This window comes from Primulina huaijiensis, chromosome 7 (assembly GCF_012295235.1).
Source record: "Primulina huaijiensis isolate GDHJ02 chromosome 7, ASM1229523v2, whole genome shotgun sequence".
Lineage (NCBI taxonomy): Eukaryota > Viridiplantae > Streptophyta > Magnoliopsida > Lamiales > Gesneriaceae > Primulina > Primulina huaijiensis.
In genome coordinates, this window is record NC_133312.1 from 1,416,397 (window position 1) to 1,442,893 (window position 26,497).

At 35.1% G+C, this 26,497-nt stretch overlaps 4 protein-coding genes and 1 pseudogene across 4 annotated transcripts; 3 read left to right on the top strand and 2 right to left on the bottom strand.

The window, feature by feature from the left end:
• Positions 1–1,856: 1,856 nt before the first annotated feature.
• Positions 1,857–3,992, bottom strand: LOC140980431 (9-cis-epoxycarotenoid dioxygenase NCED2, chloroplastic-like). The gene has a single exon (XM_073446242.1). It carries the CDS (start codon positions 3,948–3,950, stop codon positions 2,124–2,126), a length of 1,827 nt encoding a protein of 608 aa, XP_073302343.1. The 5' UTR covers positions 3,951–3,992; the 3' UTR covers positions 1,857–2,123.
• A 6,952-nt stretch (positions 3,993–10,944) lies between these two features.
• Positions 10,945–11,612, top strand: LOC140980388 (outer envelope membrane protein 7). The gene has a single exon (XM_073446175.1). It carries the CDS (start codon positions 11,023–11,025, stop codon positions 11,254–11,256), a length of 234 nt encoding a protein of 77 aa, XP_073302276.1. The 5' UTR covers positions 10,945–11,022; the 3' UTR covers positions 11,257–11,612.
• Positions 11,613–17,627: 6,015 nt separating this feature from the next.
• Positions 17,628–19,838, top strand: LOC140980769 (glucan endo-1,3-beta-glucosidase 11-like; annotated as a pseudogene).
• A 1,127-nt stretch (positions 19,839–20,965) lies between these two features.
• On the top strand, positions 20,966–22,878 carry LOC140980209 (uncharacterized). Its single transcript, XM_073445923.1, has 5 exons — positions 20,966–21,221; positions 21,607–21,774; positions 22,122–22,361; positions 22,440–22,499; positions 22,575–22,878. The coding sequence occupies exons 1-5, from the start codon at positions 21,105–21,107 to the stop codon at positions 22,677–22,679; spliced, it is 690 nt and encodes a 229-aa protein (XP_073302024.1). The 5' UTR covers positions 20,966–21,104; the 3' UTR covers positions 22,680–22,878.
• An 812-nt stretch (positions 22,879–23,690) lies between these two features.
• LOC140981320 (gibberellin 2-beta-dioxygenase-like) lies at positions 23,691–25,834 on the bottom strand. Its single transcript, XM_073447684.1, has 3 exons — positions 25,323–25,834; positions 24,652–25,006; positions 23,691–24,099 (listed from the first exon to the last, which is right to left on the bottom strand). The coding sequence occupies exons 1-3, from the start codon at positions 25,823–25,825 to the stop codon at positions 23,857–23,859; spliced, it is 1,101 nt and encodes a 366-aa protein (XP_073303785.1). The 5' UTR covers positions 25,826–25,834; the 3' UTR covers positions 23,691–23,856.
• Positions 25,835–26,497: the final 663 nt, after the last annotated feature.

Here is a 26,497-nt window from a genome sequence, read left to right on the forward strand (position 1 = left end):
ATAATAATAAAAATCAAATCGGGTTGACAGGTTACTCGGGTCGGTTTGAGATTTTTTGGTGATTAAAAAATAATAATAAAAATCAAATCGTAATAGATTAAAAACCAATCCAAAGCAGCGATTTGGTCTCCTAGTTTGTTTTCTGGTCACTCCTCCTAGTCGAGTTAGTTATCCCCGGTACTATTTTTAAGTGCAGACATGAAATTAAATAATATTTAAAATTTTAATTTTGTAAAAAAAATTCAAAATTTCATAGGTTAATCTATTCATACAATTAAAAATTAAAATAACCTAATAAATATCTTTGTATATGTATAAAATACGAAAGCTTGTCCCAGTTTTTTGGACTCTAGTTTATTTTATATTGTGGTCCACGTGAATTTCACATGCACTTTGTTCATCCAAACAATTTAAGAGCTAAAAAAATAAACTTAATAATAATCAGAGAATAATCTAACNTCGAGTTTGGCCAAATCTGAGATCCGGTCTACTCGCCCTGCCCCGCCTCATCCTTTGAACCCGGCGAGTCCAATTCGCGCGAGTTGAACTTGTGGACTCGTCAAATTTATTTTTTTATAATTTTTTTTTCAAATACAAAATAAAATAATAGAAAAAATAATACTATATATAAAAATTGGATTACAAATTTAAGACGAATGAAAAAGAAAATGTAACATTTGTATTTAGGATGGAGGAAGTATTATCTATCCAATGTTTAAGTAAAATCAGAATAAATTTAGACGATAGAAAAATATAAACTATTCCATAATTAATTGGTAACACAAATCATGGTTTCGCTGTCATCTCTCTCATGAGATCAGCATGGCTACCGAGTAGCCATTAAATAACATACAAGATGTAAAGTATTTACTTTCATGGGGTATTCTAGTTCGTTGAATAGATAAGCGTGACACCAAATGATTTTGAACTCGGTGTTCCTTCAAATACTTTTTTGATCGGGCATGTCGCACAATGCTTATTTAGTATAGTTTATAAGCTAACACTACTTGAAGTCCTAGAGTGTATCCAATAATATCCAAAGAACGATTGCATATTCATCGTCATAAAAAAGATATAAAACAATTTATTAAAAAATATATAATTTGAAGAAGAGGGGGGGGGGTGTGTTTTATGAACGTTGATTCTATGAAACTTTTTCTCCTCCGAGTGGGTGGAGGTGCAAGGCGGTGGCGTCATGTCGGGTCAATTATAACTATTTGAATATACATATGTGGACGTGCACAACCGAACACATTTTACTGGATCGGAATTTACTAGAGCTCACTTATTTCCAAGGAAAAGGATTACGTTGGTTTTTCCACTTGCTGAGGATGAGACTATTCTTTATGGAAAAATAACACTAAGAGAATGGCCAACTACACAGATAATGCAGCACTACCCGCTCTTAAATCTATTATATGTTTTGATTACATATATTATCCAAGCTGAGACGTTATAAACATATCCCAATCTATTTTATTAACTCGAAATACGTCAACAATGAAATTATGTGCGTGTTCGTAATGATAATTGTGATGAATTTGAGATACACCGTAAGATGAATGTCATTTCAAATACATCTTTCGAATGTCTACTCCAACGAAATTCTTCATTCCAAGGAACACTCACATAATTTCATAAACATATTATCCCAATCTAGTTTGCCATTCATTTTTAATATTTGTAATATATATATTTCTATCCAAGGAATAATTAATGAAAATAAAATAAAGTCTATCTAATTATTATTATAATCTTGATAATAATATTACATGACTTCTTAAATTTAAAGAAAAAAGATTGACAAAATGTAACCACATTGAAGAAAAAAATAATAATATGCATTTATTGGGGAATCGAAAGCAAGCATGGAATATATAGAAGAAACAGAAACCGGCTGAGCTCCATTAATACCTACAGCAAAAGCTACAAGCCTGGCAGCGGAGTAAAACTAAAATTTATGCTAACAAAACCACAGTCGAAATCATAATCTGAGTGTAGCAGAAAATTCCGGGGACGCTGATCTAAATCTACCGATCCCTCTGGCACTGCCGTCGACAGAATATATACATACGAACTGCTATACGTATCTATACATTTAATATGATCTTCCAGTACGTTGTTTATGCTTGATTTTCCAAGTCTTTTGAGCTCACGAAGGTCCCATGAAACCCGTACGGGACTCTTGATGGAAGCTTGACGCAGGCTTCCAATTTTAAAGTCATGGCATTTATGATCTGCAGCTCTGATTTCCACTCATTTTCGTCGTGTACGAATGTGAGAATATACCCATCATCTTCTCTCTTGGAATTCGTGTCATTGGGGACAAAAAACGGTTCGCCTCCGTATTTACAATCGCCGTAGATGAACTTTTCGACTTCTCCGGTGGAGAGGTCCACTTTTGCGAAGCCGGAAACCTTGGGCCAGGGCTCCGCAATGGCAAGATAGGCGTGCCTGGTTTTCCGGCCAAGCCGGTTCCGGTTAACCATGCCGGCTTCTAGGTTGATTTGCTCCGACGAGTTGATGATTGGCCGCTTTTTGGACTCGCCGGTTTTTAGATTCAGCCGGATTTCGGATAAAACGCTTTTCAACTTCTCATCGCATTCGTTAAAAATAGAGTCGGGTGGAGTCATGCATGAACCAATCACCACGATCTCATCAGTCTCCGGCTCCTCCCAAACATTCCATATGTGAAAGCAAAAGGTTTCGGGGCACTCAATCCATATAATATCGTCCGCATTTTTAGCATTTTTCGACAAAATTCCAAACCTGGAAATCTTTTCCTTGTCGTAGATCACAGGGGAGCCTCCTTTGATCATTTCTTGAAGCTTGAAAACCACTTGCTGATCAGGGATCACCACTAAATTCTCAGTTATGGCAAAATCGTGTATCATTGTGGGAACATCAAGTGGTATTTCGACATCAGGTGATTTAATGCCCTCATTGGAGAATTTGAAGAATTTAAGATAAGGTTTTTGAACAACATTATAGCTCAAAGAAAATATCTCCCCAGACACAGGATCAATCTTTGGATGCGCAATCATGGCACTTTTCAATTGCCCCGAGAAATCATACCTCCCAACTGTTTCGAGATCTCCTGATGGGTTCACTCGAACTTGATAGGGAAGATCATCTTCAGACATGGCTAGGAGCCTTTGATTGAAGTATACTAACCCGGCGTTAGCCACCCCTGTGCCATGGCTGTGATCCAGTATCCCGAATAAGCCTCGGGCGTAGAAGAGCATCAACCGGGCTATGCCCGAATGCCCATGGAGCTCGCCAACGGCTTTAGGAAAAACGGGCCGCCCCAATATACGTTCCTGAGTCAGTCTTTGCGTCTCCGTGTACCGGCAAGCGTAGCTGACGGACTTGCCTCCTTTGATGGTAACGGCGTGGATCATGCCGTCACCATCGAATAAGTGGTGGCCCGCGACTGGGTCGTGTAATGGGTTGGCGCCGTTACGCAAGTAAACGCCGTTAATGCAGGAGGGAATTTTACCGGTGACCTGAAGGTTTTTCTGTACGGGCTGCTCTGGAACCGGAGCGAAGTTTCCAGCAATTTGTACTTCTGGGTCAGCAGTCTTGGGGAGTGGATGTTGGCGCTCATGTGAAACCAATACGCCCTCCACCGCGTCCAAGGTTTTGGCTGCCAACTTTTTTAGTATGTTCCATTGGGGCGGAGGCGCCTGAACATCAGATTTCTTGGGTGACAAATCTGTTCTAGGTGTTGTGGATGTTTGAAAGGGCAGCTTGGGTATAGTGGAAATCGAAGGTGAATGCAAAACACAGCTGATGCTATTTCTTTTCGAATGCTTATTCCTCATCGAGACCGAGTTTGATCGATATCCCACCTCGACAAACGAGAACTGTGGGCTAGAAACTCTACTTCCTGCCCAATAACTTGAATTTGTGTCTAATACAGAAGAAGATGAAGTCATATGCTTAATCATCTCGAGGTGTGGAAAAGAGAAGTTGAAATAGCTTTGTTCTTAAGATGATCAGAGAGGAGAGTGAGGGAGGATAAAGAATGGGGGTTTAAATAGAGTGGTGTGGGGGGAAAGGAGAAGGTCGAGTTTGTTCGGTGCTTTCATGTTAAATTTGGACCACATTAGACATCTCAAAGAAAACCACGTGGAATGGGAGATAATGTATATGCATGATCGTGGGGTTGCATCTTCTCCAGGAAGCATGTAAATCAACCGGTCGCATGATTTGACTAATAGAATTAGAGTCAATAACTTAGATTGCCCTCTTCCTAAAACATTAGTTCCTTTATGTATCCACTTCTGTGTCGATAATTGAAATGAAAATATAATATTTTTTATATTTGCTAACAACTTTATTTTTATATACCTTATATATAAAAAAGGACAAAACTATATGGTTCATTAATCCACTTGATGAAATGACACTTTATCGGACAAGTAGACAATATTTTGTCAAATGAGACAAATCCTCACCCAGTGGCTTGATAATTACACAACTCTCTATAAGTTAATTAAATATCGTCACACATTAAAACAATAATTGAAGCGAGGCACATGCAGTCGGCATGCAAATTAATCAAATAATATTGATTCACCGCTTATTAATTCAGGCCATTAATTAATTCGATAATTATTTCAATTATTCTTCCAATCAACTAATTACTTTAATATTTCCAATTGAATTTTCCCAAGTGAGGGATTTCCCATACAATTAACGATAGACATATTTTAAAAAATAAATAATATAAAATCAACATAACTTATATCTGCCTTAATTCATATATCTCATATAAAAAAAAATTATAATTGGAAGGTGTAAATAACCCGAAATGGGTAGCAAAATGTTGCATGTTCGAATATTTTGTATATTAGTTTATTGAAAGGCTTAGTCCATTTATTAAATTTTTTGTGACAAATTATAAAATTAGTTCAATGATTAATTATGATGATCGCAGCACATGATAATTATTTGCAGATAGGAAATATTTGCCGTGATCTACTACTACTTTCTCTAATTAAACCATGCATGTGATCTCTAATCATTATTAATCAACTAAAGATTTGATTTTCTTTTTTTAAAAAAATTGTTTTTTTTTTATATTTTTTTGACCATGACTCCTATAAATAATTATGTCCCGTAGCTTTGGTATTTGTGTTATTGAAACATTAATGATTGATTAGCAACATAAAATGTATAGTGGTTTAGATGAGTTAACATTTTATAATATTACTTCGGTTTAACAAATTTTAACACAAAATTTAGATGATTTAATCATAATTAATTATGACATGCAAGAATATAAAAATCTGAAATATACAAACAACTCATTATTGATTTATTTGATTAATTAAACACTAGCATTTTAATAGAATTGGATATTATATAATTAGCCTTAAAAATATGAATCAAAATTTTAAAATCGTAAAATAGAATATCGTGATTTTTTATATGTCGAGGGGACAGGGGCATTGTGATCTTTCTTTTCTTTATTTATTTATTTATTTATTTATTTATGGAGTGACTATATTCATTCATTACATTGTAATTATTCATTAATCACACATATTCAATAGTCAAAAACTTGTGTGAGACGGTCTCACGAGTCGTATTTTGTGATACAGATATCTTATTTGGGTCATCCATTAAAAAATATTACTTTTTATGTTAAGAGTATTATTTTTTGTTGTGAATATAAGAACGTTTGATTAATAATTGTTGAAACAGAGCCTAAATCTAACAAATTACCAAATGCAACAAACTAGGTGAAAAGTAGACATAAACCCACATATATATAGAATGAAAAAGAATAAATGTTAGACAAGAATTAATGGCGGGCATGTGTGTGTGTTGCCAGTCAAAATTAAAATGGCCAACCTCTAGAATTCATTAGTCCACGGGTGCACATGTATTTACATGTGCTCAACCGCGCGCATGGAATGAACTATTCTCCAGAAATATTTTCTATTTCGTATCGAATATATTGACATCAATTATCATTATAATAAAAATATCATGCAATATACCTATAAAAATTATAAAAATAGAATTGAACCTGATATATATAATTTATATTATCAAGACCGTCATATACTCTTGTTGACCATCCACCGTTAAACTGGTAACCTAATTCATTGACCATTCTTTTGATCTAGGGTTTTTTTTAAAAATAATTTAGTTTTAAAATTTTTTTCAAAAATAATGTAAAAAAAAAAAAAAAACATTTCCAAAACTACTACAATCCGCGCTTACGGACGTGAGCAGTGTCCGCGCTTCGTAAGCACGGACGCTGGTCCACGTAAGCGACGGAATATATATAAAAACCGTCGCTAAAATTGAATCAGCGACGGTTTATTCGCTAATTTTAGCGACGGTTTATTAAAACCGTCGCTGTATTGGAATCAACCGTCGCTAATTGGAAATACCACTCTACGCATACTTGTATTAACAGCGTGCACATGTACTCCGCGGATAATATTGAACTTTCAACGGCTTGCAATTTTGCAGCGTGCAATAAGCGCTACGAAAAGTCATTTTTGTTGTAGTGAAGAAAGAGAAAAAAACAAACAAGAAATTCATCAAGACTTGGATATCTCAATTGAATGTTGTTCATTTTCCTCAACATCATTCTGTGGTCGAATGTCATGTACAAGATGCTGCGGGCCAACATTAAGCAAATTTGTAAAACTGTGTATGTTCGACCAAGACGGAGTCTTAAAATCCTGCTGACCAAACAAACCAAAGTCAGCCACCCCTGAATCACTGAAAAAACTAGGTTGAATAGTAGAGGTTCCTGAAAAAACTTATTTTTTGATGAGCTTATTGTCTGTTTTTTTCTCTATCTTCACTACAACAAAAATGGCTTTTCGCAATGCTCAAATTCTTTTTCCGCAGCGTATATTGCACGCTGCAAAGTTGCAAGCCGTTGAAAGTTCAAGATTATCCGCGACGTACATGTGCACGCTGTTGATACAATTATGCGTGGCGTGTGAGAAGGTAGGTATTTTGGCATTTAGCGACGGTTCAAAAACCGTCGATGATTAGCGACGGTCTGATTCCAATAAAGCAACGTCGCTAAAATTAACGACGTGTTTAATAAACCGTCGCTAAAATTAGACCGTTGCGGATTCCATTTTAGCGACGGTTTAATAAACTGTCGCTAATTAGCGACTGTTTTTATATATATTCCGTCGCTTACGTGGACCAGTGTCCGTGCTTACGAAGCGCGGATGCTGCTCACGTAGTGCGAATTGCAGTAGTTTTGGAAATGTTTTTTTTTACATTATTTTTGAAATTTTTTTTTAAAATTAAATTATTTTTTAAAAAAACCCTTTGATCTAATATTGAATTCATATTTTTCCAAAGTTTGTGGGATAAATTCAAGGTCTTCAATCTGAAAAGTTCGGTAACACCGTCCTTACTAGAGAATTAGCAACTTTCCAAGTCAATTTCTCTCACATTTTGACACGCAAATAGCTAGTGGGAAAATAATTGTGGATTTAGGTTAAAAGTTTGGTCCACATTATGACAAAAATGCTTGTTCTCAAGGCACGGAAAAGTCAAAAAAGCAACATGGATTTAAACATGATTTAGGCTTCTTAACTAAAAAAAAAAGGTTCATGATATAAGAATACTTCATATTAGGAAATTGTTGATAAAATCTTGGAGATTAAAATTATTTTTTTCACTAAACTAAACAAAAAATTGAAGTTTTCTAGGTTTAAGAGGGGAAGAAGCGACTCACTTTTGGATATGCTTGCATAGTAGGTATATATTGAGATGATGTTACGGATCTTTATTCGTGATACTGATAAGTCATGTCTATTTTTACAATAAAAATAATAATTTTATCATAAAAGGTATTATTTTTTCATGGGGTGATCAAAATAGAATATCTGTTTTAATTTTATGATTAGATGAATTCCTGATATCATGAATTCTAGATATATAATATTAATGTAGTTGATTCAACCAATAAAGTAAATAAATATTCTTAGCGTCGAGGAGAATTTTTATGATTAAGTGACGTCAAGTCAAATGAATTTTATATCCTATGCTCGATCATAGAAAAACTAAAATGAAAAAGCTTCATAATTGAAAAGAAAAACGATGCTGATTTTGATAGTTAATATAATAATAAGATTTGGATACGTAACCAATTTTTTGTTGAAATTTAAATACCTCGCGAATCTAGCTAGCTTAATTTCTAACATGTATCGATCTTCTCATTAAGACACCAAGCATGTTTTCTTGTTTTTCTTGTATTGTTCTTTCAGGTCAAATGAAGTGGCTGGCACTGCTTTCTTGTCTTTAGACATCATATATTTAAGGCCGGTATTAATTGCCCGATATAAGGAAATGTGATGTTCACCTGCGTTAACGTTGTTGGAATAAAAAAGAGAGAAGAAAATAAAACATCAAATTTAAAATCAGAACAATATCTCATTGCCTAGCTAATAGAATAACGAAATTTTTTTAAGGCAAAATCTTGTGTGACACGGTCTCACTGGTTGTATTTTGTGAGACGTTGGGTCATTCATGAAAAAATATTACTTTTTATGCTAATTAGAGTATTTTCTTATTTTGATCATCCATGAAAAAAGTATTAGTTTTTATGCTAAAAGTATTACTTTTTATTATGAATATCGGTACGGTTGATCCGTCTCACAGATAAAGATTCATGAGACCGTCTCACAAAAGACCTACTCAATTTTTAATGCTAATTTGTTAAAAGGTTTTACATTATTATCCACATAAAATGTCTTTCAAGAAGAATCTTCTATATATAAAATGTCAATTGTTTACAGCTTATAATTTGACAATAATACTTCAAATTTGAGACGAGATATCATGTTCGAGACATAATTTTAACAAACTTTTCTCTAGCTAAAAAAAAAATTAACCAAAACTTTTGACTAATTAACCCTTCGCATTGGATTTCAGTTTCGTGCAATTACAATGATCGAAAGTGCAGATTCATGGTTGCAATTCAAAATTACAGGCTCCACCTTTCTGAATTCTCACTCCGCGGATTACTCGTTTCATCATAGGAAAACTGTGCGTCAAGTTTGTTCAAATTATGAGGATGCTCGGATACAAGCTAGGCCGACGTACGCAAAATATATATGAAAAGTTAGGATTATTATTTTTTCAATTCAAGAAAAGAGTGCCAATGATCCAAACGATATTCTCTAACAAATCCGTTCGGGCTACCCCACCTTTGCAAGTTGCGTAGGAAAAGGATGTTTGAGAAAGGATAAAAAGTGGCCTAAACTTTTGGAGAGATAGAAAGACATGCATTAAGATCTTTCAATCGGTTGGGGAAAGAGAAGGGTACTTGAGTACCAAATGGTTAAAAGTTTGCATCAACTTTTGTTGGAGATGGTCCTTTTTCAGACAGCAGAACACATCAGATAAGGAATTTGTAGGAGCACAGGAGAGGCAACTTGGTACTGTTTTTCTTAAATGGACAAGTTGAGCCTGTTTTATGGGACGCCACTTGCCAATTGCCATGCAACTTTGTTGAGCTATAATAGAAGCAAGTCGGGGGGCATATGGGCATGCAGCTTACAGCTAGCATGCATGCTTTTTTAGTGGAAGTATAGATCTCCCCCATAAGGGTTGTCTGGTCCCGAGAAAAACCGTAATTCGCGGTCGGCTCGGGAAAAAACCCGACACGGATTAATCTAGTTGGACCAGCTGTAGTTGATCACTTTTGTTAAATTTTGTTATAGGTTCCCCTAGTTAACCGAAAACTCACCTTTTACATATTTATGATTTGAAGTGAATAGGTATGTTGTTAAATTTCTTTTTCAAATTAAATTTTTTTTTAATGTAAAACTATTTCTTGGTTAACCGAGACTTGCCTCAGTCTGGCACTAATTAACAGTTATAAGGGAACGACCTGGCCGCTAAGGATGCTCGTTTTGTTTCACGATTTTCGATTTAAAATAAGGAGATATTTCCAAATTTTGGATCGGACAATCAAAAATATGTTTTTATTACAAGTCACCCTTCTCCAAAAAAAAAGCTGGGGGATAATTAATAATTATATCCTTACAGTTTGCCCTCGTTTTCAATTTTGTCCTTCTAATTTTGAATGTGTTAGCTATATATCTCAAGTTTTAGATTGTGTCTCAATTTCGTCCTAATCGTTAGTTGAGCATTAAAGGTTGACAGCCAATACAGTCGACGACCACGTAAATTCATTCTTTGGCCCTAGATTGAACGATCAAAATCCATAACCCTTTGATTTCATCTCTTTCTGCATCTTAAACGGTCACACACTGCATCTGAATCTCTTTCCAAATTCGACAGCTCGGTTTATAATTGTCACTTATAGTAATCGAAGGAGGCTCGCCACGTGAAGCTTTCCAGGGTGTCGCATAAGATCGATCGAATATAGAGAGATTTCATAAGCAAAGCGCGACCTTTTAGGAATCAGGGATGCATATAGCCATGAAATTAGAGACTATGAATGTTGATCGTTCAAATTTTAGACAAAGAATAAAGTCATGTGGTCTTCACGTTAACTGGACCATCCACTCTTAACGTTCAGCTAACGGTTGGGATGAGATCGGGACACAATCTAAAATTTGAGTGATACAATTAATACATGTGAAACTAGATAAACTAAATTTAACACAAAAACAAACTATGAAATATAATTATGAATTATCCCTCGAAAAAATTTCTCAATTGGCTAAGATTCAGGTGTTGGGCTGCAATGGCTGAGGTTGGACACTATGTCAATCACTCTGTGTGATGGCCAATTCCAACTCTCAGGCCCAATGCACCGTGATTGATTATTTTTTAGGTTATAGTTGCTATAAAAAAAAATTAAATGGATTTTGATTTGAGAGGAGATTTTCCAACTCATCATCACCATCCAATCAAATCACATGCCATATGGCAAGAGGACAACAGTTTGTGTAAAAAGTCGCATTCTCGAATAGATCAGAAGAGTCGCATTGCTTAAAAACGACTTTTTTTCCACTGTACTCGAACAAGCTGAGTTCGCGGCGGAGGAAACAGGGGATGGGGGCTGTAACGGCGGCGCTGATAGCCATTGCGGCCGTGGCTTTGGGATGGTTGACGATTGAGATAGCTTGCAAGCCTTGTCTCGAAAGTGGCCGAGGTGCCATCGATCGTAATCTCAACCCCGACTACGATCCCGATGATGAAACCCTCGACGCACCTCTCAATCCCAATAACAATGAATCTGATGATTCCAATGCAGCTGCCTCTTCCACCGTTTCCAAGGCCGTCTGATCGTGATTCACTTTGACTACTCACTGTTGGTTCTTGGTAATTGTTCCTGGGTTCAAACTTTTTCCGTCTTTCTCGACTTTTTCTGTTCTTGGTGGGCTAATTTTAGATGGAGATCGGATCGCAACGAAAGGGATCTATGTGTTTGATGGACTTGTTCTGAATTTCATTGACTTCTTAAGTTGTATTGCGGGTTTTTTTTTCATTGTGCAATCCGAAACACGATCTTCTAGAATGCATATTATTATGGTTTGATGTGGAGAGTAAGACTTTAAATTTATTACACATACCTGTTTAATCCAAAGTTTTGCTCAGGTTGTACAAATTATCATCATTATATTATCCATCTATGTTGATCTGTGGTCTTGTATTATATATCATTCATAGTATGATCACACGAACCAAACAATGGTGGATTCTGTTCAACATTGATTCAGAGTTTTCTCGCTGGTACAAATTATTTACTTCAAGTTTATTGATACTTTTCTAGTGGAGTTTTGACTGGAAAATGTTGTTCAAAGTTTATATCATCCCGGGGAAAATATTAATAGAAGTGTGTAAATTTTGTATCATGTTTCGAATTTTTTCTAAATTTTTATTCACACGGAGACGAGGAGGGAAGGATTTTCCTACGTTAATCATGCACCTCAAAGGCTTTTGGGTTGATCTTGAAACTTGTTTAAGAATCAATTTTTCTTTGAGGCGTGCTTTCATATACCTTTTCCTTTTGTTATATTACCTTAGACGAATAGAAAATAGATTAGACTGAGTTTAGTAGGCAATATCCGAAGGATTGGATGGTGTGATGTGATAGGCAAGAGGCACCACCTCAATGAACTTTGGCTCATATCTTTAAATAAAATTTTCTGAGTGTTTCATTTAATATACTATGTATGTGATTGAACCAATGTATCGCCCTCGAGCGTTTCAGCAGCATCGGAGCAGGGTGATTTTCTGTACTTAGACTCCATCTACAGTAGCAAACTATAACTTGACATATGATTAGACAGTGCATCCTCTTCTATTGTTCTAATATACTCCAACTATTCCTCTGGTTCTGTTGATCATGATTGCATCAAGAAGTCTAAACCTGATCATTAAACCAGTAAAACACTCCTGCTTTCAAAGAATATAGCAACATAGCAATGATATGGAGCTTATCAAACATAATTTGATGGACTCCTGATATGAGATTATTTTCATGAGAACCGTTGGTATTGCTCGCTCGCAACTGTATCATGGTGTGATTCTTTTCATGTAGTTCGAAACCCAAAAGGATTTTCAAACCTGTAATCCTCACTGGATGCAAAGGGTTCGTATGTCCAGACGTGAAGTACCTTTCCTCAATCATGATCCGTTAATTGTTTGAATTTAGTGATTTTAACTTAGCACATCTGCTGGTGATTTCCTTAGCTTACCATTCTATGGTATCTACCTTCGTTTTATTTAAATTTTTATTTATCTTACTAACGAAATCAATTCAAATCAAAGAGTTGAAATATTTGTAGCGTGCACGCATCTCGAATTCTATGTTACTAAGTGACATAGATTTAGTGACATAGACTGGGTATATATCATGGATCGGACCTGCACCATTTTTGCTACCAAAATGCATTTCCACGTATCGCTGTCTTCAAATTGAATACGTTAGCAAAAGTTTTCTTGCCTACTTCGAAGTAAATAATGAAGGAAACACAATTCAGCGCATGTTTGTATGTAAACTCACTACCAGTTACGACAAATCGTGCTTGTGTCACATTGTGGAAATATGATTTGGTATACTTTATCCATGAGATCGGAAATACTTGCCTGAGTATATATCTTTGCTGAGTAATTGAAATAAACTTGCAATATATAAATCTGTCATCTCATTTCTTCAATTTATGACTTCGTATCATGCTTGGTAAATTTTGGTATGAGGTGTATGTATACATAGTAAAAATTCAGTAGTAATAATAATTATAAGCCTATTAAATTTTTAAATAAAGTTTACTTATGATGGATAATTCTTTTCCTTTTAAATGTTATGATTGAATTTTTTTATTATACTTTAATTTTCAAAATATAAAGATATTTTGTAGAAGAAAACGGTGTGCTTTTTGTGTGCTTTAGAGACAAAAAGCACTTATTATACGTGTCTTTTTATTTTAAGATATTATTATAGATGTAGTATATTATCTTTACTTTTATGATAAACAATATATGTTTTGTGATACAGATATTTATCATAAGTAATATGTCTTTTATGAGACGATCTCACGGATCTTGAGGTCAACCATATCTATATTTACAATAAAAAGTAATATTTTTCATGAGTAACTTAAATAAGAAATCATTCTCACAAAATTGACTCGTGATATCGTCCCATAAAAGTACGATAAAATAGGGGTGGATCAAAACCATCTTCGATACCTCAAGGGATCCACCAATTTTTTTTTTAAAAAAATAACCCTCTCAACTCCCAACTCCCAACAAAATATAAAGAAAAAAATTAAAACAAAAAAAAAATATTTACTGTAGACAAAAACTTGTAGATGCATGCAACGTGTGCTCCCAATGCACAGATATTTCTTTATCATGCACACACGCATTTGGGTAATCTTTTTGGTGTCATCTAATCACCACTTTAACGAATCTATTTTGTTACCATTTAGATTAATAGTTTAAGTAAATCTTTAAATAGTAAAATATTATTTTACAAAATTTAATTATCTATTTGCAGGTGAATTGAGTATACAACAAAGTGAAAATAATTTTACTCTAAAATCATACATTAATCTAGAAAATTTTAATCCTTTCTGCATGCACATCCCAATTGTTCTTTGTTAACTTACGGCAATCATATATTAATTAATATTGTTTTATACTGATCGATCATGCAATTCTATCTTATAATAATTAATCAATAACACGAATAATATGAATTTTTGGAGTTTCCAATTTTTTTTCCAAAAATCTAACACATTAGGCATAATATGTTGTACTCTAGTATAATTTTTAGGCATGAAATACTGAGTTGTTGATCAAACATTAATCAAATTAAAATTCCGGTTCGTTGATGTATATATATATTGCTTTAATTTGTATTCATTTCCACGACTTCGACGATTAATCTTACAAAGCTTCTGAGTTTAGGCGAGAAAAAGGCGTGTTTTTGTACTTACAAATGAAACCGAAAGAAGACAGGAGATGGTGGGTTTGCTTTTTGGCAAAGGCCCCTTTAATTTTCCGAAGAAACCCAACTTCCTCTTGATATATAACTCGATTCCTACGTACCGATGTATCTACTTTTGAAAAGGATATTAATTCTGCACACATGAATCTCAGCAATGCAGGTTGTAGAGCACAAAATGTAAGAAAAACGTGACACGTACTAAAAGAAGTAGCGTGTACAAATTGATATTGGCGACGGCCAATAAAATTTAGATGCTTACACGATTCTTCTTCTGAATCTCGACTCCCGATACACTCATCGATGGTATGAGAAACGCCTATAAATAGAAGCGTTTGATGTCCCTAAGCATACAAATCTCATACAGAATAATACTCCATCTATTTCAATCGGAGTAAAATCAGAATACTTAAAGATGATTCAATGGCTGGAGGTAACACTCGATTTATTTCCGCATATAGTTTTTTCATGTTCATGTATACATAAAAAACATGATTTTGAGAAAAAAAAACTTCTAACACAAAATTCTAACTGATGTTTTATATCTCACAAAAATACTCGATTTAAAACCGAGACCGTACACGATTTAGATCATACAAAAACACAAACGATTTTTAAAAATGATGTTGCCCAGGAAAATTGGATGAGTTGGCTGGACAACTTCTTGATCTGTAATGTGTCCTTCCTTGTGAGTACTTTTGATCTGGTATGATGAGCCTGAGTCTGGTGATCTGCACATACTCAAATAAAAAAAAATTTGTAGGACATCAGAATAGTTTCCAGCGTAGCCACTCTACGCTCAAATCAATGAAATATTAATGCAAAGGAAAATGTAGTGTTTCAGAAAGTGAGTATTATAAATATTTGTGAAAAAGAAAAAAACTCTCTCATTTTACCTTTGCTGGAGGTATTTATAGGGTGTCAAAGCCGGTGACCAAGTGGCCACGATGCGAGGACGTGCCCCACGTCTGAAGCTCAACAATGTCTCATGGACACATGGAAACGCGTTCTGCGTTTATCAGTGGGTAGTGTCTACGATCATTTTACCTAGTCTTTCATGTCTTGCCTAGCCAATAATATGAGCTCAGACATGTATGATTAATTAGTGATGTCCTGTTTCCCGGGCAGTTGCATGCCAGGGGTGAAGATGATGGTCGAGGTAGGGTAAACACTCATTTTATAACTAGCTCGGGGCAGTTCCAGCTCGGTCGTTCTCTTGGCATCCCGAGACCAGAAAAAAACGTGCATCCAAGTACACAAAATAAGAACCTTTAAAAAACGTCCCCTCGCAAGCATCCCTTGAATTTGCTTTCACTACAAGAAAAAATACCTACGACAACGGTTTTTCCCTGTTGTTGTAGGCTTTTTAAAACCGTTGTTAGAAGCCCTGTGGTTAAAGGGTGTNAAGAATATTTTATTTAATCTAGCATGATTTATTATTGACATTCAAAACTTTATCGAAGTAGTTTATCGATATCTTTCAATGCCTTTCGCAGAAAGGAAATTGTAGGAAAGGAATCTAAAGATAAAGACACAATACTAAAGTAACACATTGTACTCATTCTCTACTCTTTGATTTCTTATCCACTCACCAAATTCTTCCACTTTTCTTTAGTTATGCTTTGAAACCTCCACCAATAATGTTTCCTAATTTTTGCCAACAGNCAGCGACGGTTTTATACACCGTCGCTAAATTTAGCGACGGTATTTATTCAAATTCGTCGCTAATATTAGCGACGGTGTTTTATGCTTTCCGTCGCTATTTTTGTCAGTAAAATAAAAAAAAATTTCAGTCGAAAATATTATATTCTTGATTTTAAAAATTTATTAAATTTTAAAAAAAACAAAATTAAAATTGTGCAAGGGAGAAAAATTTTAAGTGTTGTGAATTGGTAAAAATTTATTAATCTTTAAAGAGAAAAACGAAATTAAAATTGTGTAAGGGAGAAAAATTTTAAGTGTTGTGAAGTGGTAGGGTAGAAAATGGACTGATGGGTATTTATAGACATTTGGCGACGGTTTTGATTAAACCGTCGCACTTAGCGACATTTATTTTTTCAACTGTCGCCGATTTAAAATTAGCGACGCTTTTATAAGAACTGTCGCTTTATTTAGCGACGGTTAAATATAAACCGTCGCTACTGATAGATCGGCGAAGGTTTACCAAAACCGTCGCTAAATTTAGCGACGGTTATACAACAACCGTCGCTATATTTAGCGACGGTTTTTGGAAAACCGTCGCTATATTTACATCGGCGACAGTTTTACTTAAAACCGTCGCAAATTGTAGCGACGGGTATACATAAACCGTCGCAATATTTAAATTAGCGACGGTATAGTATAACCGTCGCTAATCTTAGCGACAGATTTTACTTAGGCGGTCGCAAAATCTAATATTGACAACAAAATTTGTAGAAAAACAAGTTGAAAGACAACAGTTTTTTACAAACCGTTGTCGTAGCTTGAAGAAAAACGCTAATACGACAACAGTTTAAAAACCGTTGTCGTAGTCCAAAAAAAAAACGCTCATAGACAACGGTTTTTAAAAAACGTTGTCGTAGGCAAAAAAAAACGCTCATAGACAACGGTTTTAAAGAAACTGTTGTCTTTGAGCGGATTTTTTTAGGCTATGACAACGGTTTTTGTTAAAACCGTTGTCTTTGATGTGTTGTTAAATATGATTTTTGTTGTAGTGTTTACAAGTGCTCAAGATTCATCAATCATCGTGCATGTATATAAAAATATTTAAAAATATAATGGCATGCATAAATCCTTTTGCAGTCCTAAATTTAACCGTAGATTTTATTTAATCTAGCATGATTTATTATTGACATTCAAAACTTTATCGAAGTAGTTTATCGATATCTTTCAATGCCTTTCGCAGAAAGGAAATTGTAGGAAAGGAATCTAAAGATAAAGACACAATACTAAAGTAACACATTGTACTCATTCTCTACTCTTTGATTTCTTATCCACTCACCAAATTCTTCCACTTTTCTTTAGTTATGCTTTGAAACCTCCACCAATAATGTTTCCTAATTTTTGCCAACAGAGATCCCATATATAACTCAGTGGTACAAAACTTAATTCTCAATCAATAATTAAACACTCGGGGTTTTATGTCTTTATGTCATCCATTTAATATATATTAATTAATATTAATTAACTTATAAGTTTGAATGAGCCTGTGAGATATTCAACTATGCGTATCATGCAGGTCACAACTCACAAATATGATTCATTCTCTTTTGTGTAAAAAAAAGTATAATAATATTAATAAGATATAATGAATATATAATTAATTTTAAAAATAATTTAAACTTTGTCGATGATAATAATTTATATTAGTTGCACACTGATGTTTCTCAAATACATACATGGTACATATTAATTTCCTTAAACGTGAGAATGATTAACTAGGGACGAAAGCAAAGCAATTAGCTAGGTATATGATATAGGGGAAATTAGAGTTATTTAATTTAATTTTTATGGGAAATATATCTTCTCTATAATATTCAAAAGCAAATTTTTTTTTGAAAAAAATAAACTGCAGTTACTTTAATCCATGTTATTGGTCCCCTAAAGCATTGACTAAATTAGTGAATTATTGTTTTTCCACATGATAACCATTCGTAAATATTTGTTAAAAATAATATGTACCAATTGCATGCACGCACTTGAAATAAAGAGAATAATTGTGACTTAAATTTATTCCATCCATCATCGATTTGGTTTGAAGCATGAAGCAACAAATATTTTCTATTTATAGAGAAAATAGTAATTTGAATTATGTAAATTGGTTTGTTTTGAATTTTANATTATCATATTATTGAATACGTTACGACCAACAAAATATCAATTTAAAAAGTTGTGATTATCATTGTGGATTGATTGAGATTTATATTACAGGTTTAAGGTTTATTGTCGACGTAGAATCATTGGGCATCAACTATGGCCAAGTAGCCGACAATTTGCTACCACCAGATAAAGTTCTTGATCTTCTTCAATCACTTAAACTTTCAAAAGCGCGAATCTACGACACGAACCCTCGAATCTTGACATCGTTTGCTAACTCGACTATGCAACTCATCGTGACCGTGGAAAACGAAATTCTGCCCACGTTAACGGACTCAAACCAAGCCCTTCAATGGGTTTACAGTCACATTAAACCTTATTTTCCTTCTACAAGGATTACAGGAATCTCCGTCGGGAATGAGGTTTTCACCGGCGGTGACACCACGCTGATAACCTACCTCGTCCCCGCCATGTTAACATCCACAGTGCTTTGGTTCGACTGGGACTGGATCAATTCATTAAAGTCTCATCACCAAATTCTTTAGCAATTCTTCAAGAATCATACCCGCCTTCAGCGGGCTGTTTCCAGGCTGAGCTCAACGGGATAATGCCCCAGATTCTAAGGTTTCTTGCAACAACCAAGTCCCCATTTTGGATCAACGCGTATCCATACTTCGCATTCAAAGATGACCCGGATAATATTCCTTTGAACTACGTACTTATGAACCCGAATCCAGGAATGGTCGACCCGTACACAAATCTCCATTACGACAACATGTTGTATGCTCAAGTTGATGCAGTCATTTTCGCCATGGCAAGATTGGGGTTCGGAGGAATAGAAGTTCGGGTTTCAGAAACGGGCTGGCCTTCTAAAGGAGATTCAAAAGAAAACGGAGCCACCATCGAAAACGCAGCGATTTATAACAGAAATTTGTTTAGACGGCAGTTGGAAAATGAAGGGACTCCATTGAGACCTAACATGAGACTTGAGATTTATTTATTTGCTCTGTTTAACGAAGACATGAAACCCGGCCCGACGACAGAGAGGAATTATGGATTGTTCCAGCCCAATGGTACGATGGCTTATAATATCGGGCTTTATGCTTTCTCGAATCCTTCGTCAACCTCCACGTCTTCTATTTTCTTAACTTCAAATGCAAACCAGGTAAAGACTTGATTAGGTTTTGAATTTATTTATTCAATCTTCATTTATTTGTAATAAATTATATATATGCATGCAGGATATTTGAAAAAATAGACCATATCGACCATTTAAAAAATAATAATATCTCAAGTATATTTGAAATACAACGCCGAATGTCATTTTTTAAAAATAATAGTTGATCATATATAGTTAGATAACAAAATAAATTTGACAAAATTACAAAATGTACTTTTTCTTTTTCCTTTTCTTTTTCTTACCATTGAACTTGAACAGGTTAAACAGAAGGGATATGAGAGTTTGCTGCATTCAGTACTACTATATCTGCTGGCCTTCAAATTTTCCTTGAGGAGGCAATTATAGTGATCGAAGGCCGTAGTAAAATTATTGATTTCAAAGGAAGGAATTAGTCTAGCTAGTAGACCAAACTAAGTTATCTATATCTTTTATTTTTGTTTATTATATATACACATCGCCTATTCTTAAAATTAATTTTAAGACAATATATTTAAAAGACACAAATTTAGCAAGGTTAAGACCAAAATCCGAAGAAAATCACATGACATGAAAGCATGGATACAAGAAATTAAAGAAATCAAATTATGCAATCGATTTATACTCATTTTGTGGTGGATCATCCGCGAGCCATTGATTTGTCTGGATTCGCCGTAGTCGAATTATCTATTCTGGGAAAAGTTAGCTATGAAGACGGGATTCAAGTACTTATATATCATATCATTGGAAATATATTATCTAAATTATTCGCTATATGTTGCAGATTACGTATCTTGTTCCCCTTTATTGTACGAAAGATATATATAGTGGAAGAATTGTTGGGATCGGACTTGTGCTTTTTTCACGTTCAGATTGGCAAGAAATTGTATATCTAGATTGGGATCATCTAAATTCCATTAGCTAGCTTATTGTTTCTCACTGAGACTTGCGGGCTGTGTCAGGCACGTGATCATACCAAATGTGGAATGATCTAACTTCTTTTATCAAGCATTGCGTGTCTCGATTCGACTGTTAAATTCATATTTTTTCAACTATGTTTTGTATTCAATTTCTTCCATTGATATTAGCACTAATATTTTTATTTGTCCACTCAACAAATGAGTCAAGTTCGAGCTTATAAGCCATCTAAACGAGTCGAGCTCGAGCTTGAGCTTACGAACCATCTAAACAAGCCTATTATCGAACATGTTTGCGAGCTCACGAGCCTATTATCGAACATGTTTGCGAGCTCACGAGCCGAATATCCTTAGTCTTGAGCTTGGTTTGATTAAATTTTCGAGCTCGAAATCTAGCTTGATCTTGGCTTGATATTATTAACAAACGAACTCAAATGAGTTTTTTATCAAATCGAGCTTCGAATAGTTTGCAAACAATTTGGTTCATTTACATCCCTATAAATATACCAACATAATATATGTATTACAGTGTGAAGAAATCTAGCTCATTAACTGGGCCCAATTGAGTTGGGCTTCTGATTATGTTCATGTGTTCATGTCACATGTAGCCCAACTACAACAGATCGGTCCAGTATCAAATATCATTAAACGAAATCTAGAATCTTCTTTGGCGATTATAATCTCGAAACCCTACAATTTATATTTTGGAATACTAGAATTCAAGGCTCCCAGCATCATAAAACCACTGTTTCTTCACCGGGAAGTTCAGTAATTCGGAGAGTGTTTGTTTTCAGTTGACAAAGAGATTGAAATGGCGGGCAGTGAAGATTTGCTTCTAGACTTGGAGGAACTGAAACAGCTTCAAAACATAGCGAAGAGGCCTCGCGTTCTCTCTATCATTTCCTCTGGGATTCTTTATTTAGAAAAGGTTTTTGGCTCGTTAACTGTTCTTTTCTTTTGAGTATTCTTTAGTTGATAGAATCTCCTTCGTATCTGCTCAGATTTGATTGGTTAAATGGCGGTTCACCTTTTGTATCTCTTGTTGATGATTATATCTAATGGGAAACGAACTAGATTCAAGTCATTACTTATGATCGATTGAGCTCCTCTGGATTCTATTTGGATCATACAAAGTTTATTACTCTTCCATTCATAATTAAGCTCTGTGTGTGTTTGTGATATGGTAATACCTATCGAGGATACTTGTTAATAGGATTCTTGAAGTTTTTAAAATATGGGAGAAAAGAGTGTTTTATCATTCATAACTTTGTGTCTGAACACTTTATGCTAATTGCTTGTGACGTTGTTTCCAGTTATCTACTGAAGCTGCTGCGGAACCATCTTCTCAAACACCAATTCCAGTTTCAGCTGTACACATGCCGACTCCAATACCAAATCTACCAAAGGCTGCATCAAACCCGACATTGAATTATGCTACTCTTAGTTCCTTTAGCTGGGATCAGGACAGTGATCAGTTGAAGGTTAGAATTCATGTTTGTGATGGTTTTTTGTCTTGTTGATGTAGAAATGCATATCTTCGTCTTTCGACATAGGGTGAGTTCATGTCTTCGTCTATGCTTGTCTCTCTTGAGTGAAAGATAACACTATTACTTGTGGCCATATCTGATTTTTCATTACAAGCTGTTGAAGTTTGCAGTTTACGTGTTTATGTAGAAGTCTCTTTTTCTGATATTACTTGGTGCATAGACTTGCCTGTTTTATTGCTACTTATTATGTTTTACTTTTTAACTGTGCTATTTGGCTGAGATTCTTTATTGCTTTTATTTATAAACCGTTATTAATGGCAACTTTTGTTCTTCTTTCCTAGATTTATATCTCATTGGAGGGGGTTGACAAGGAGAAGACTGAAACAGACTTCAAACCAATGTCCTTTGATGTGAAATTCCGTGATGTCCAAGGGAAGAACTATCGGTGTGCTGTACCTAAGCTAAACAAGGAGATCGTGCCTGAAAAATGTAAATTGATTGTGAAGCCTAAAAGGGTGGTTATCTCTTTAATTAAAGCTTCCAAGGGTAACTGGTTGGATTTGCACTTCAAAGATGATAAGGTAATTCCTCGACACTCTGATATGAATTTTCTTTATTTTTAGACTTCATACTAAGTTATTCTCATTACAACCGTGCAGCTGAAGCCGAATTTAGACAAAGGCAGCGACCCGATGGCTGGTATAATGGACTTGATGAAGGTATCTTCATCCAACCTCGAATTTAACTTACTCAGTGTGTATTTGCAATAAATGAGTTATATTATCCATTTGCAGAATATGTATGAGGATGGTGATGAGGAGATGAAGCGAACAATAGCTAAAGCGTGGACTGATGCAAGATCTGGAAAAGCTGCTGACCCTATGAATAATTATCGCTGAAAACTTCCAAAGAGCTCTGTTTCAATAAGTAGGTGTGGTTGAACACCTGTGGTGTAACTGTGGTGTTTTGTCTGATAATTTGTTCTTGATGCCATGTGTTATGTTATTTGTCATAGATTTTGGTAGTCGATATGCTGCAAGGTTATTAATTACTTCCTACCTGTAACACTGTTCTTATGTAGACAGTTAATTTTACTCATTCTTTGCTGTTTGAAATGAATTTTGCTTTTAAACAAGAGGGGTAGAAGTTCTCAGGTTTTTTAGGGCCACCTATGTTAGTAGGTTCCAGGATTGGTGACGTCTGCCACCAAGGAACATCATTTTGAGGGATATACAATAATGAAGAGATTTTCAAGGTATATGATTAGTTGAATCTGCACTTTAAGAAACCTCATTAGGCTCTCCTCAATCCTATTTTGGCCAATTCATGCCTGTGTATATATATACACACGCGTGTGCGCACATTGTTGAAATTATACAAGGTGAGTTTTTTATTACCTCATCTGTTCACTCCAACACTTGTCTGAATCCATGGTGGACAGTGTTGAAACTGTATGCAAGCGGCAAGCCTAAGGCAGTAAAGGACAAGAATGCAAATGTTTGAAAGGATTGATCAAGGTAGAGAGGAGACGAAGAAAGCGGCCTTCTCTTGAACTTTCCCATACCTGTGTATGTTGTTATTGTAATGCGTAGAATTTTAAAAAATATATTATACTTTTGTATTTTTTTAAAAAAAATAGAAAATATAAGTTTTAATTTAGTTGCTTTTTCAAGTTTCTCGGTAAGCAGCCCAGATTCATCGTCCGCTTTTGTGTTTATCGTTGTTGTTTTTCCATAGAAAAAGATCATATGGACATTGAGCATTTCAACACAATATAAAAGCATAACGGAAAATTCGAATTTATTTTATCTTTTTAGATTGTGTCCTTTCTTATTTCATAATGACCTCTAATAATGCTGGAAAAACAAAGGCCTAACAAATATTAAAAATTGAGAATTTTATATTTCAAATTCTTGGTGAAACAAATGTTTTTTTCGTTTGTGTTCTTAAATTTCTCTCGACGCATATAAATGTAAAACATGCATTAATAGGTAATCCTAACACATATATTATTGGATGCACCTAGCTAATGGGGCAAGTTAACATAGAATTTCTATATCAGTATATTGGTAATGTTTATGATTTCTGAAAATGGGAAAGTCTATTATCAGCCAGTCTTGTATTGTAAACTGATGTTTTGTATTCACACCACGTGAATTCTTTGTACGAGCTTTCCTCATCTTCTTGCATCAATGAAGCCAAAGGTGTAATAATTTGACTCAGAGGTGGCCCTCCAAAGAAAATCATTGACACCCTTGACCCCAAACCACCGGCCAACACTCTATGTTTTACGCTTCTGAACCTGCCGTTTGTCATCACCTGCACATTGCAGTATCACGTCATGTGCCATTCACTATATACGAATATACATTTTCAAGTCACTGTATATATGAAACAATGATCAGATACTAGATGTGTGGCCGAGAATTGAGGCCAGAGTAATGGTAAGATGGATTCAGGGGTGGTGTTGAGCTTTTTTACACAAAAGTTAATTTTTTTCCCAGATTGAGGAGCAAAAGGAGAAAACGGCCCGAGTGTATTCACCAATCCAATGGGTTAATTGGACGAAGAATGTAAGCCTGAAGCTCGCATGGGACAAGACAATGTCAGCGACGATGGCGTGAGCACGTGTAGTACTCCCCATTATGAATAATTGTTTTCGTGAGTAAGCTTAAGTTTCGTCTTGAGGGTACTAACACGTCTTGAACAAAAGCGTTCATTGTAAAAGCACGCAAAAACACAAACTCGACAGAGACAAGAGGTGATCATCTTCCTTACATGAGGATTATATACGTACTTATAAGGCCCATTTACAGAGTTTTCAGCGTGTGTGCCGATTATTTGTAACTTAAGCTTAGATTATATACGCACCTGCAACGAATCACCAACATTAATGAAAACTGCGGAGGGGTCTGGTGGGACTGAGACCCAGGTAATTGTATCTTGCAGACAGATTTGTAGGCCTTCTATGTGGTTAGATCTTGCAATAGAGATTATTTGTGGATCTGTATGCTCTCCAAACCCTATCAAATTTCTACCACCACCAAATGCTTCGAGTTCTGGAGACGGTGGATAGTGATTCACCCGAAAACAAGAATCGTTTCTCTCGTCTTTTATCAGCTTACTGAGAATGTTTCTTGGCATAATTTGCAGACCGTCTGCCATCATTTCAAGAACCTCACAGCCCAAATTTCTGACTGATGAAACGTATTCCATCACAAGGCACCTACAATCCAATACATACGCCCGTCAAAGTTCTCTCACTGTGGTTCAACATAAATAACAAAAGATTATTTTCGGATACTTAATATACATACTGATGATATTGGGAAAGGAACCAAAATTACCACTTACCATGTACTTATTTTAATTTCTCCCACCAAAATATATATTGTCACATTATTTAATGATTTGTGTACACGAGTGCTCTATTAAACTTGCTGTTTTTCAAACATTGTCTTCCATAAATATTATCACAGAATAGGAGAATGTAGTAGCATCACATGCATGTACCATATGCAGATCCATTCTCGAATACTTACCTTAAACTTTCCGAGATTGCCGGAAGAGCGGCACCAGCGTCCTGTAAAATGAGTTCCTGGTTGGTGCAGAACAGAAGATACTCGACCCAACCCACATCACCATGGCATCCGATTCTCTTGTTACCATACCCGAATGGATTTGCCGTCCCCGCAGATTTCTGTTTCTCTTCAAGGGGTAGTCCGAAAAACCTGACGGCCTCGTCTTCGAGTTTACTGATCAACTCCATCGAAACACCATGGTTGACAACTTTAAAGAACCCGATTTCTTTACTGGCTTCAACGATTAGAGTTTTCGCATCAGGGTCCGAAAGATCAACTACTGGAATTCCTGTAAAAGTGGATTCATATGATTTTTTCACTTGGGAAAAATTATCAAGAATGTCGACCTGCTGAGACAATACCACCATGGCTGTGACATGCGCGGAAAACTGAGCCGTGGGCCGTATATGTTGGGAGATGCTAAATGCTAATATTACATGTTGGGCAGTGGAGATGGACGCCATTATATACTGTCACTCGGGAACCAATAGATTTCCAATTTCAGTATCATTTTTGGATTCTAAAGGTAAATGTAATATACACATAATCTGATAAATATGATGGATCTTCTGAATAAAGTAAAAAGACTAGGGTCATAATTATTATTAAATAACAATCATTTACAAGGGACAAAAACTTGTATGAGACAGTCTCACGGACCGTATTTTGTGGTACGGATATCTTATTTGAGTCATCAATAAAAAAATATTACTTTTCATGCTAAGAGTATTACTTTTTATTGTAAATATCGGTAAGGTTGACCTGTCTCACAGATAAATATTCGTGAGACCGTCTCACAAGAGACCTACTCTTTACCGCGCATATTCTTCACCCGTAGTATTTGTGGCCAATTGCACAATACCCTGTGAAAAGTATGAAATGCAAAAAACGCCCCAGAAAAATGTTAATAGGCTAATATGTCCTCCATTTATAATAAATAAAAAAAAAAAACCAGGCATATTGAACCCTGTATTTTTTTAACTTAAACCATATTTTTCTCATTTGCAAGGAGTTTGATGTCTAGTTTTTAAAAACAAAGTTCTAAATGCAATTAATTTTGTACATGGAGTTTTCGGTTTGTTTTCCAATTTTTACAACGTATCTTAATGCAATTTGCCTGTAATATTTATGTCAAA